At 43.1% G+C, this 13,695-nt stretch overlaps 1 protein-coding gene across 1 annotated transcript in view; it reads left to right on the top strand.

Annotated features, from left to right (window-relative positions):
• DMRT1 (doublesex and mab-3 related transcription factor 1) overlaps positions 1-13,695 on the top strand; it is a 60,873-nt gene that overhangs the window by 25,819 nt on the left and 21,359 nt on the right. Inside the window, exon 4 of the mRNA XM_074812428.1 lies at positions 7,980-8,142. Within this exon, the coding sequence (XP_074668529.1) occupies positions 7,980-8,142 (163 nt within the window). The remainder of the gene's footprint in view (positions 1-7,979; positions 8,143-13,695) is intronic.

Consider the following 13,695-nt stretch of genomic DNA (forward strand, 5'->3'; position numbering starts at 1 on the left):
CGTTGCCAGTTTCTTTTGGGACCTTTGACATCCTTTAAAGAAATAAAAGCAATAGTGTGTTTTCCATGGATTTTTCTCTTGGGGTCCTGCAGAATCTGTAACCAACATCTGCTTAAGTGCCACTCAGATTAGTGGGATACTGAAGAGATGATTAAGGAAAAAGGAGGTGGTTGTTGTCAAAAAGGACTGTTTTCCTTCCATCAGCAGGTTCCAAGCATTGGGTGTTCTTTCCCACCTTGTGGGATGTACTGCATGGTTCTGTTCACTTCTGTGTGAATTTAGTGATTTACCTTACCTAAGATTTTAATTTCTCCTGGCTAAGCCTTTTGGGATCTCTCAGTGCTGTTCTGGTGAGATGTCTGTGCAGAGAGGCTAGAGGTAGTGCTTTCTGCCTGCAGAAGTGACATCTCCCCAGCTTCTAAATGGCCTAAAAGCAGAACCCACCTCTCCTGTTCTGTAGGGCAGAGTGTAGTTCAAGGTCAGTGTCATGTAACTTACAGGCTGTTTCTCAGAGGCTGATCTGAGAAACAGGATTGTTATTGCTGTAAGAGTTACGAGTCGTGGGGTTTGCACACTGTTATGACAGCATAACGTTGCACAAATAATCATAAAAAGTTTTAGTGACAGCTAGGCTAGATAATGCTTGATAGCAGTGGGTGCAGTGATGCTGAGGTTGTAAAACACTGTGTGGCACTGAAGATGGTTTGTTGTAAGGGGAACGAGCTCTCAGCTGCTGCATGTGGTTAAACACTGATTCTGCACCTGGAAGGTTACCAGCAAGGGAAGATCATAGAAATATAGTGTTAAATGGAGAAGGATGAATGAGTTTCTCTGTCAAGCATGGTAAGGAGTTACAGGAGAGTTTCAAAGCCTGATCCACAAAGAGGAATCAGACCTTGCTTATACCTTCAGGGGGTTTTGCTGGCAAACCTATGCAGACTGATTCTCTCCAGAGGAAACATGTAGCTGTATCTACACAGGGATTTTTGCTGGACTGCCTGTACTGACTGAGTTTATTTTTTACATGCATAGGTTTCTTAACTAGTCTTCCAGTATGAGTGAGTCTGCTTATGTGACTGGTAGTGCTATAACTGTTTTGATCAAAGTTTTTTGATTTTGGCTTCTTTACTAAAATGACAGCTGTGCAATGCCTGCTGTGACCGGATCAGGGCAGCTTGCCAGATCAGGAGGGTTTCTTTGTTGGTATAAGCCACCCATGTGCTCAGTGGAAGGTATCCTAGTTTAAGAAGTATAGACAAGACCCCTGCCTTTTCTGGGCTCTGTTGGTGGAGGCTCACTTGTTCTGGAATAACTGTAACAACATAAGGAGAATTGCATACTTAAAGTAAGATGACTTCTGGATGCAGACAAGGCCTTGAGCAGCCTAGCTGTCTGCTGTTTCAGAATTTAGGGAGCAAGGGAGAGAAGCCAGGGAGGAAGCATGTGAGTGTGTGTGGGATGGGATGAGGATTAATGCATCATTGAGCCTTGGCAAATAAACTGAATCACTGAATCTTTAATGTAGATTAATGTCAGATTTCATTAGTCTTTGTTCTTTCCAGAGGCTCATGTACATGAATGGATTCATAGAGGTGCAAATTTTTTAAATATTTCTGTGTAGGTTTTGTTCATTTGTATATAATTATCCCAGAAGCTGTATCCATAGTGATTTGATAAGCATAACGAAGATTATGGTTTTGGTTGAGACCCCTTCAGTCATTTATATTTTGTTGCTTTTGCCTGCTCTAAGGCAGATAATCAGGTATGTCTGGTGTTGCATCTGAAGAAAACACAAGCTTAGGTTGGAGAGGAAATGTAGAAGATGTGGTGGTTATTGTGCATCTCCTTGCACTCCAGCTCTATGTGAGCATCTGGATCCTCCCTTGAAGCTCTCATAATTGTTCATTACAACAGGAATTTATGTGCATTCAATCCAATTAACAGTTAAATGAGTTCACCAACATTAGTACTGCAAGTCAGAGCATGTTGGTATACAGTGGAAGTTGGTGTTTCTGAAACCAGTCTCACTGCAGCCTGCTTAGGGACAACAACTGGAAAATAATGGGGTGGCTGCAGACTTTTCTACCACAACAAAAGTAAAACCTGGATGGGCACGTCCAAATCTAATCAAGTTTAATTCTTCAGGCTGGCAATGAAACTGTTAGCATGTGACCCACAGCATAAGGATAATCAGGACTCCTTGTGAGTCAGCGTCCTCTTCAAAAAGTTTTAAAACTCTTCTGGTTTCTATAGCTGGACCATTAAAAGTCTGCAAGATGCAGAAAGTGACCCCACACCTAGGGATCAGTGGCTGTGCTTTTTTTTGTTACTCTGGTAACTCCAGAGGTCCTGTTTCAGAGAAAGGCTAAGGCTGGCCAGGAGATTTTGGACAAATTTCAGAATTTCATGTAATTTCTGTTTTATGCTCTGAGGTGGTTTTGTTCCTTTCAGTCTTTTTTTTTTTTTTTTTTAACATAGCTTGGCAAACCACTGTTCTCACTTCCAAAACCTCAACTTTTTTGTTCTTTCCTTAAACCACTTGAGGGCAAAAATCTGGAATAAGTACTGGTGAGAGTCAGGCTGAGAAACTTTAACTCATTTTCTAGTATGAGAATTACATTTACCATTTGGAAGTGAAATATTTAGCGTTGCTGAAGTAGGAAACTTTTTTAAGGGTTTTTTTAAAAAGTAGCAAACATATAAAACTGTCTTCTACTAAATGCAGAAAAGTGTGGCTGTGATAGGACAGCTAGCAGTTTGAGCTCTTAAGAATAGTTGTTTGCTGGTAAAAAAGATTGCTCTTTTCAACTTCCACAACCTGTTTCTAGTTTCTGACACAGTTTTTCCCCCAACAAGCCTGGCCACCTTACAGAAATGTGCAGTCTAACTCTCCAGAAATAGATGTAAAATGTGTGTGTGTAAATATATACACATTGTGCAAGTCACCCGACACAATTTTATGTGTAAGCAGTGTATTATATACTGTATTCATAACATACCCTTCACGCTACAGATTTATGCTAAAAGTATCCTAATGTTTCTGACAGCTCATGTGTGACATGAATGCAATCCATATTTCTTGGAGGAGCTAATCTAAGTGGTTTATTTTCCAATACTGCTGATAGGGCTATATCTCTAGGTGTCACCGCAGTTGAGATTCTGATGGTAACATATTGTTTATGGGTCACTGCCTTTGTCTAAAAGAATAGGTTGGAACAGAATAGCAAAGGTTAATTAAGTTTGTCTATCAAGGAAGGACAGATATAGATGTCTCTTGTATTTTCCGTGCTAAAATCAAAGTAAGTCAAGGCAGGATATTGTAGACTCATTTTTTCCTCATGCTAGAAAATACGCTTAGCTGGTTTTAGGAACGAAACAAAGCCACCTTGGGCAGTACAAGTGCAGCAGTAGTTGTGAGGGTCAGCTCATGAGCAGTAGCATTTCAAGGTGGGAGAGTAACGGCAGCCCTGGTTTACAGCTGGGGAAACTGAGGCAAGGGAGTGTTAAATAACTTGCTCATAGTCACACAGCTCACAGGTGACAGAGTGGAGATTCCTGATGTCTGGATTTCCACTCTGGTGCCCAGTGGATGCCTTCTTGTGTCATGCCAAAAACTGACCTGTAAATTCTGTTGTTTGCAAACGACACATAAATGCAAAATGCAATTTTATGTCCCCTATGGCTGGCTTTATTTTTAAGATCAAGGCAGAATGAGGAGACTATGTTAAAACTTTTAATAGAATTTCTCTGGTGTTTCTATAATTACTGGTTTTGTTTTCAGGCAGCTGTTGGTGAGTCATGGGTGAGCCAGAGGGATGGAAAGCCTGGGTAAAGTGATTTGGCTGAGATGACATGGCACGCCAGTGGCAGAGCCGAATGATATAGTACTTTGATCTCTTCTGTTGCTCTGAATTTTTTGCAGCCCTTGTCACCCAGGATTAGCATCTGTGACCTCCTACTTGTCCTTCTTGGGAATAAGCTCCATAGTCAGGATCAACTGCAAAATCTGAAGGTGCTGCTAAGAGTAACACTGTCTTGCTTGCAAGGAGACTGTGGCTAGCAGCTTCTGCTAATAAAAATTACATGGGTGATATTTTGTCTGAATAAATCATCTGGGAGGGGAAGGCTGCAAGAAGTGAACCACCACTTGTGCATGCCTTGCCTCTTTTCTATCTCTGGTCTGGCCATCTCCTCTCCTCAGCTCTTCCTCCATGAAGAAGACATGTAGAGGTTATGCAGGTGCTGCCAGGAACTTGGAAGGAGGAGCTGGGCTTTACATTGCCCTTCCACAAGCTGTTGAGAAAGCTTTTTCTCAGGAATGGTCTGAACTGATGCAAGAGCATTTTCTTCATGCTTCCCTGGCTTTTGCTACATATTCTGTCACTGTTGGGCACTGCTGCAGGACTGCACTGACTGTTGTGCTCAGTGATGAACAAATCCTGCTTCCAGCTTGCCTGTTTGTGGACAAGCTGTAGCTGCCTCTTGATTCCCCATATTGCCTTTGGAAGGGAACGGAAAGAATTTCCACTGCGTGCATGGTCTTTTAATCAGGCCATATTTATTTGTCCATGATTTATAAGCATCCCACTATTGCCTGCAGTACATCCTTTAAAAAGTTACTGAGTGTGCTCTGTGTGGTACAATTTAGGGGAACCCCTAAATGTTGAATAAGCCAAGTATGCTTCTCTGATGATCTGTGTCTCCCACTGAAGTCAGTGAGGTACTTGGTGAATCAATCCTGCATCTGGGGCAGGGCACGAGTGATGTGTGGCTGGAAGGGGATGCACTGTAAGTGAGCAGCTCATGTGTTCAATTCAAAAGCTCAGCTTGCTCTCTGCAAAGAGTGAGTGCATGCCCTTCCCTTCCACAGCACTTCCTCACCTAAAACAAGCCTTGTTTTTACAGTGCATCACCTGCGGTGATACAAACCAGAGTGGCTTGTGGGGCCATCCCAGCCCTTGCCTGTCTTGGCTTCACTGTAGGGCTGGAAGGGGTGAGGAAGGCAGGAGGAGACACCACAGGGCCAGGCATCTCCTCCTGTGATCTCTGCATGACCCCAGCATTCCCCCAGGACAGGACCCAGGGAAGGATCACAAACCTGGCACCTGGCTGCAGCTTGGAAGGTCGGACTGCCCCAGGTTAGAAATAATCTAAATAATCCAGGGCCTCCCCAGGGCTGTTTTTATCCCCCTTTCTGGCACCCAAAAATGTGCAAGGATTCTCCAGCGTTGCAGGAGTTAATACAGAGTGAATGCCCCTTCTCATGGGGTTATGATCTCCTAAGCCCCCTTTTTAATGCAGTGCTAAGTTCAAGAATTTTTATGACTGGTTGTTTTTTTATTGTTACTGTAAAATAGGATTGCTAAGCACTATAAAAAGGAAACCTTATGGTTCAGATTTACTGTGGTGTGTATTCTAAACAGTTTAATAAAACAAAACCAGAAGCTTTTAGATTTTCTTCAGCAGTTAATACACAACATTTTCTTTGCAGAGCCAAGCTTCTAGCTGTCGGTCGAACTGTGGTTCATAGGCTTGGTATGGGTAATAAGATTATAAAACATGTCTCTTGCTAGCCAGCTACCACACACTAATAATAATAGTAGTAATAATTCATTGCATCCAGAGATTTTAGGTGAGTTGTTTTTTTAAGAAACGGAGAAAAACCCTAAAAGTAGACTTGAAAGGAAAGAGGTCACTGCATCCACTCTACAGGGAGAGGAAACATGCATGTGATCGTTTCAGTGCCAGGCAGTGATCCCTCCATTTTGTTACAGCTGGTGACCTTTTCTCAGTTGCACACATGCACATGTGCACTTGCACAAGGGAGAGGTGGAGATGTGAGAGCCACAGATGCTGCTCACAGCCCTACCCCACTGAGGGAAGGAAGACAGTGTGTGCAAAACATCAGGCAGAGAGGAGTTTGCTAACTTGTTTCCCCCAGTACATCTAGAGCTGTTGAGCTTTGCAAGTGTGCAGATTCAGATGGCTTTTGGACTGAGCTTTTGTGTGGTTTGTATTGCCAATCCAAAATTTCAGGGCAGAGGCAGCGTGGGTTTTGTTGAGGGAGTCTGTTCAAAGCACAGATATCTGTTTCCGTGAGGAGACTGCCCTTTTCCAGAACAGCAGAGGAGACATCAGTGGCTCTTTTGAGTTCAAGCTTCCTTGGGATGACACATTGAAATTTTTTAAGAACAATTTATTATTTATCATGGATGAAGCTCTGGTGCATGTTGAACTTTCTCTGCATGGATAGGGTGCAGATGGTAGAAAAACGACCTTTTAAATATTACCTTAATTTATAATAGAAAAACTTTAACACTAAAAACATGTCTTGCCGATCCCTCAGTACATGTGTAAATATGTGCAACTGTGCTGCTGTCAGAAGATGGGCAGAGGTGCACTTTGCTTTCTGTAAACAGCCATTGCTCTCTCTCAGCACTTAATCTTGCTGCAAATGTGGCTCCACATGGAAAGCAGGGTATTGCCCTTTGTCTTAGAGAGCAACAGGAGGATTTTGTGTGACTCAGGCCATATTATTTCCAGCTAGGCATACTAAAATGAGTTGTTAAGGGGACCCCTGGAAAACAAGGGGTGACTGCATTCTGGCTGCTTAGCTGAGAGGTGCCAGTGGCTCCTTCTGCCAGGACCAGACCCTGGGGTCTGCTGCTGTGGGGCAGCCACCTGGGACAGCAGGTTCACCCACTGCCTCCCTCTGCTCCGTGATCTGAGCTTCACAGCCTGGGAAGGGCTGAGGAACAGGGCTCCCTGTGTGGCTGGCTGGGACCCAAGGGAACTGCAGTGGAGCAGGCACAGCTCCTCTAACCAATGTGAGACGGTGGCTGAAAAGGCTGTCAAGCACTGCTGCTTGGAAAGGCGACATCTAATCACATAGCTGGATGTGTGTTACTGTTGGCACTTTCACTTTTATACCTGGTACAAAACTGTAATATATTTTCTCTGCCCAGAAGCTTTCCATCTTATAATCATTCACTGCCCAGCAGACTTAGGAAGACCAGGTAGTGATACTTTTCCTGTTGAAAATCCTAATCTTACGAAGTGTTTTTTGGAGCACTGTAGCCTCCTTACTTCGCAGGGCTTTGGAACAAATAATAGTACATGGTAGTTCTTTCATAAAGCAAACATTTAAAAAGCATTACTGCCTCTCTGAGGAGTTCAGTTTGGATAATTGCAGGGCACTGGGGTAGGATAAACTTTGATTTCTGAGTGCTGCTAACTTTGCTGCAGGCTGTGGGAGGGAGAAGGGATTGTCTTGTGGACACCGTGCTGACACAGACCTGCTGGCTAGAGTCCAGCTGTGGCTCCAATACAGGATTCTCAGGTGGTCTGTACACAACTTGGTTTCTCTGGGTAAATCACAAAAATGTTTTTCCATCCCACTGGGTTGTAAGAAAAGCATTATGTTTGTGTGTGTGTGTGTCACTGCTCAGATGTCATGGAGCCTGTCCTGAGTGAGTCAGACTGTCCTTGGCCACCCTGTAGGTCCCTGGCAGAGCAGTTACCACCAGTCTGAGATGGTTTAGTCTCTGGGGAGGTGTAGAGACTGGATGGCACTTCACCTCTGACATTGGCTGGGTGTGTGCAGTTGAAGGGGTCTGGAAAGTTCCCTGTGGCATTGTCTATGCCATAAGCAGGGGACTTGCCAGGAGGCTTGTTGCAGTGAAGGGTACATGCTTCTGTGCCAGATGCAGCTTGACTTGAGGTAAGAGAAACAAGCCATAGGTGTGCTGGTTCTGCTGCTGCTGCTAGGTTACGTCCCGTACCATGCCAGGTCACCTGTAGCTGAGCGGTGTGGGCACGCTGTGAGCCAGCCAAAGCAAAAACCCCAGGCCAGCATGTCATACTTCCCATCCACTCCCCACGACCTCCTTCAAATCCACGTGGGTCTGGGGCAGCGGGGTGCCCACATGGTGCTGGGGCTCAGCTTTCACAGGCTGATGTTGCACTTCTCTCTCTGACAGGTGAAGAGCATGGAGAGCCACCACGCCGTCAGCCCCCAGTACCGCATGTGCTCCTACTACCCACCTGCTTCCTACCTGGGACAAGGGGTCGGCACTCCCACATGCCTCCCCCAAATCCTGAGCTCTGAGGACATCCCTTCCTACTCAGAGTCAAAAGCGAGAGGTAAGTGCACTCACTGGGGCATCTGGGACTGCCTTGCCTTGGGGAAGGCACCCAGGAGGTGTGGGATGCTGCTGGGAAGGAAGCTAGGCATCAGAAAGTAGGTGTTTACAAGGTGGTAGCTGTTTTCTGAAAGGCTTCTAGTGCGGTGCAGCATAGGGCTGTTACAGTACAGTAGCTTGTACTTCGAAAGTCTCATGGTTTGGGAGTGCAATTAGTTGTACCTTTCTGTTCCTGTGTATGTCTCTTAAGTTATACAAAGAGTCACCTGAGGTGCTCTCTTTGGTGCTCACCACCTGGCTCCCTCACAGGAACAAAGAATTACCTTTGCCCCAACCACAGAATTATCTTTTTTCTCTTTTCTTCTCAGAAATGTTGTCTGCAATTTTTTCAACAGGCCTCCCACTGAGCCTTTTCTCTCCTCTTCTTTCTGAACCACATGTGGAAACTATTCCTGCATCCCAACCATGTTGTGAAGCCTTTTGCAGACTCACTTCCTTGTTTGCTTTGAAATTCATCACACCGTGTCACTTAATTTTAAAATACTGCAGATAAATTTTTCTTTTCATATCCAGTGTTTATTGGATGTCCTAAGTATTACTGTAATCTGAAATAATTTCCGGGAAAGCGTTGGTGAATTTACCCTGTGGTTTTGACAGTGTTTCTCTCGCTTCCTTGTTCCCTTGCTCCAGTAGCAGGTAGAGTGCATACACAGGTATTAACACGGCCCTGCTGGAGTCGACCCAATCCATTGAGCTGCTTCCCTGTCCCTGAAATGGGACAGTAACTGATGCTAGAGAAACAAGAAAAGAAACAGAGAGAGAATAGGGTGATCCTACTTTGCATGTCTCAAATCCTCACACTCCTACAGCATTTAAAGGTGTCCTGAGCTGTTGATTACCTCTGAACTATTGTTTTGGTTAGCAGCAGCAGACCTGCACTCAGTGAATTGAGCTAACCCTTCCATAAGCTTTTCACAGTTTTTGTGTCTCTGTAACGGTCAATGAATTTGGCACTTTAATTTTGTATGGTCTGTGGGAAGTACTTCTTTTTGTTTACTTTACACCTGCCAAATTTTTGTGTGTTTTTTTTTTTTTCCCCCACAGTCACACCACTGGCAACAGCATCCATCCTCATTTGCTTCTCTAATACTCTTATACATTGAAATTAATCTTCCTTTTATATCTGACAGAAGGATGTGTGTTGTGTAGGTTCCATAATTGTCTTCAGTCATGGCCTTTTTGTGGCCAATGTCCTGTTGTCTGTTGCATTTGTGTTGTGAAAAATAGAGGGACTGTGTCATCACAGGACCTTAATGACTCAAATGAAGTTTTGGAAGGTGAGGTGTGTACAGAGTCATACCTGTGGCTGGTGTAAATCAGCACTGAGCCCTTGAATTCAGTAACTCCAGAATGATTTATGCTGAGGAGGTGGCTGCTCTTTCAGAGCGGCTGTTTTCTGACCATCTTCCAACTAACTGTGACTTATCAGACAGATGAAGAAACAACATGTGGTGTGATGAAACCTTAGACTTTTCCTCCTTTTCCCGTAGTTTTAAATGGCTTAGCAAAGTCAGTGATCCTTGGTTCATTTTCCTTCTCTTTTCTTCAATTTTATTTTCTTCCCTCTTCTCTGACCACCATTGAACAGTGACGTCTTCCTTTCTGCTCATTGGTTGGAGAAGCAGTTGGCTTTATGCTCAACTGCAGTTGACACTTTTTTTTGCATCCATCACTACTAACTCACTAAGAAGTCTTACCAGTTGAGTGTTCTTACAAATAGACGAAAGACCTTATACCCTTTGTTCCCAAATGCACTTCAGTAATTTTTCATCACTCTAGAAAAAAGTTGTGCGTAATGTGCCACTGATTTTTAAACTGCATAAATACTGTATTTTCAATAATCCCTGACTGCTTCTCCAGACAGTATTCCACACACAGATATTGTTCCCTAAGTTACACCATCAATCAGAAACCGACAAGCAGTGAGATTTAATTTACTGAGATCAAACAGCATTTTCCAGACTCTGAAGAAGTGTTTTTCCATAGCAGGGAGCTAGTGGGTAAAGGAGGCACCAATATTTTTGTGAGAAACTTGAACATGTGAGCAGGACCATACCCATTTAGAAGCATCTTCTTTCTTGTTATGCGTGTTCTTGGAGAAGGTGACTGCTTTAACTTTTTCCATCTAAAGACAAAATAATATTCTCAAGCTGTTAGTCAGTGATTTAGACTCTCATGATGTTTTTCTTCTGGTCCTTTTCACAATTCTCAGAGTGTTTGAGGTTTTTTGCCTCTGTTGTCATCTGTGTGAGTGCTGAGTCAGCCAGCAGGCTGCTAGTGGTGGATCCTGTGTATTAAAGAGGGTGGCCCCAAAGTACTGACTGCCCGTGCTGCAAGTGCTGTCTCATACAAAAGACATCCTTATGCTTTTCTCTATTGGCTGTTGAGGTGAACTTTCTGTACAATGCCTGACTGCTTTGTATGCAGCCTAGTGACATGTTTCTGCAGGGTTAGTGGTTGCTACCTGCTAAAGACAACTCTAGTACATGTTTTAAATAAACAAATCATATTTTACTCCTTCCTTTTCTGTGGTTGAAGTGGTAACTGTGCTCAGAGACTTGTTTTCTTTCTAGGAGTGCATGTTCATAGGTTTTAGATCCAGAAGGAAACATTAGGATCATCTCAACTTACTTGCTATATAATGCAGACTGTAAAACTTCACCTAATAACTCCTTAATTTTTTTAAGATCTATGTGAAAACTTACGTATTGTTAATCCAGAAATTTTACAGGAAGGTAACAGTGTGTATAGAAGAGCAACAGGTCAAAATATAAAACTCATTCTGGAGCCAGATTTTCAAAACATTGGAAACACGTATCTTTAACAAAAATGGGTATTAAATTCCCAAGCACAAATTTGAAATGGTCTTTCAACACATGCAGTCTGTTACCCACACTTCAGTTGTAACTTTGGCTTTGTAATAGTTTTCCCAGTTCATGTATTATCTCGGTTAGTATTTCAGTCAGACCATTTCATTAGTTTTGTTCTGCTAAGTTAACTGCCTGCTTAGGCCAGCTTAGGCCAGTTATATTGAAAGGGGGGAGAAATGAGCTATCAGACCACTGATTTACACTTTCTTTGTTTTTATGAATGATGTGAAGTTCTCGGGAAGCTTCCAGCATTTGTACATGAGGTCATACCGTGTTACAGTGTGTTGCATATAGTAATGGGCTGACATTTTCTGAATGGCAAAACACCATCAGTCATCCCCCTTGCAATTTGAAGTGGTTCTAAGTAAAATGGTTTTGCTTCCAACTAAGCACAGCTGCTGCCCTTCCAACTGAAACTGGAAAAGATGGAGAGAAAAAGAAGAAAAATCAGTGACAAATAGCAAAAGTATGTCTTCAGAGAGCTTTCTTAGATGACCAGGTTGTAAGTTTTATATAATATCTAGGTAGGAGAGGCATTTTATACTCTACTTCCAAAAGATTTTTCCTCTCCTTTTTTCTGCAAGAGCAATGAGAGCAAGACACATATGAGAAGCTGTTATCAATCCCCGTGCATGCAAAGCATACTTTAAAACATGTCTTTCTTTTGGAAGAAGCTGAGCTGAGAGATCCTTGTGCAAGAAGTGGAGGATTTAGAATGGGTCACAGCAGGGTATTTCATCTCCAAAAGCCAAGTGCCTTAGTCCCATTGATTTCCATGGGACAGTTGCCTTTGTTTGGTTTTTTTTTTTCTGAAACGGGGCTTTTTCAGGATTGGATTCCTGCTCAGAATTGCACAGCATCTTCCACTGATTTTGAATCAGCCCATCCTGCACTTCGATTTGTGAAATACCCACACAAGACCTTGGTTTGAGAGAGCAAGAAAGTACATGCTTGGATCAAGACTGGGTACCTTATCTGGGTCCTATTTCCACTGAGTAAAAGTTGAGCATTTGCTTATCTGTATGGGAGTGTTTTCCAGGTTTGGGACAGTGGCAAAAAAATTTCACATTCAGATAGAAGGATGCAAAGAAGAAACATCCCTGTATTTGCAGACACCTTTGATTTTAAAGTACTTAACGTTGTCTTAAAGTTGACATGGAATGAAAACTCTTTGTTATTATTATGCAAAATGTTGAGATAGTTTTTCTGTGTTTGTGCATGGTGAAGGAGATGGATTGCATTTAAAATGTTGCTCTAGCTGCTGAATGGATTTGAGTTTTTATTTTCCTGTCTAAATATCAGGATAGTTGGAAACACAAGTAATGAAGCACTGGAGGCAGTGCTGTATTTGCAACTTGAACATAAAGCAGGAGCCTGAAACTCCTCCCAAACATATATAAGAAATACTAAGAAATACTAAGAAAAACTGATATAAAGTGTTCATTTTGACACAGAAAAGGTCAACGGTTTGGTGTAAATCAGCAAACACCATTTTATGAAGGAGAACATTTCTAGGTAGCAGGTTTTTTGTCAGCAGAACAGCTTTCGGCACTTTCAAAACACTTTTTCAGTCCTTTCTAGAAGTTAAATAACTGGTATCCCCAGTTTTACAGTTGTGGAAATCAAGGCAGCACAGACTTCTCCAGGGTCTGCGTTTAAAGATTCACCCTTGCATCTCTCTGCTTGGATGCTGTATGGAAAACAGCGATGAGTCATTGGAGAAGACCGCCCAAATGGGAGTGGCTCTGTGAAGAGCCTCTTCGAGTGGTTTCACAATCAAGGGCCTGTTGGAAACAGTCTCTCTGCTTAAGACAAAAAGTTTCATTTTGGCAAAAGCATCGCTGGAATTCAAGGAATGCCATGTGCAACAGAAACATGCATGAGAGATCAGATGTTTCTTTCAGACCTGGTTACTGTGCGCCAAATTTGTGCCCCTTTTTTTGAGGTTTCCTACATACAGTATTTTTGCATGAACCTGTGCCCTTGAAATGCAGTGCGAGACCCCAGAGTCACAGGTGGCACCTGACTGTAGGATCAGAGAGGTCAAGGAGTCCTGGTATGCAAAAGGTCTTTGAGACCATGTCCTTGAACCTGAACTGCTTTCTGCAAGCGTTCAGGTTATACAAACGGAGCTGCAACAAAGCAGGCTGGTTTGGTATGGCTAAGAAATTACACAGAAGAGCAGAAAAAAGTCTTGCATCTATGAGCTCCTTATCTGCAGCCATCTGAAAAGATGCACTGATAGAGCTATGCTAATGAAGCACTTAGGAAGCAGAGCACAATAGTAGAAAATAGCCCAAATTCTCTTCCATCGGTGGGCTAGAAACAGTCTGTGTAAGCTAAAGAGTAGCCATTTCAGTGCCAAGGTGTGGTCTGAGTGTGGTCAAGTAAGAGAGGTACCTCTTCTACTCCTTTTCTGTGCAGCTCTTCAGTAGAGCATCAGCAGAAATACATCTCAAATTTGGAGGGTTTTAGCAGCAGAGTTTGTGGGGAGGTGTGGTGGTTTGACCTTGGCTAAATGCCAGGTACCCACCAAGTGGTTCTATCATTTCCCACCCTCCCCCGTTTTTTCTCAACAGGGCAAAAAGGGCAAAGAAAATAAGATAGGAAAAAACCCCAACCCT

Source organism: Strix aluco, chromosome Z, assembly GCF_031877795.1.
Source record: "Strix aluco isolate bStrAlu1 chromosome Z, bStrAlu1.hap1, whole genome shotgun sequence".
Classification (NCBI taxonomy): Eukaryota; Metazoa; Chordata; class Aves; order Strigiformes; family Strigidae; genus Strix; species Strix aluco.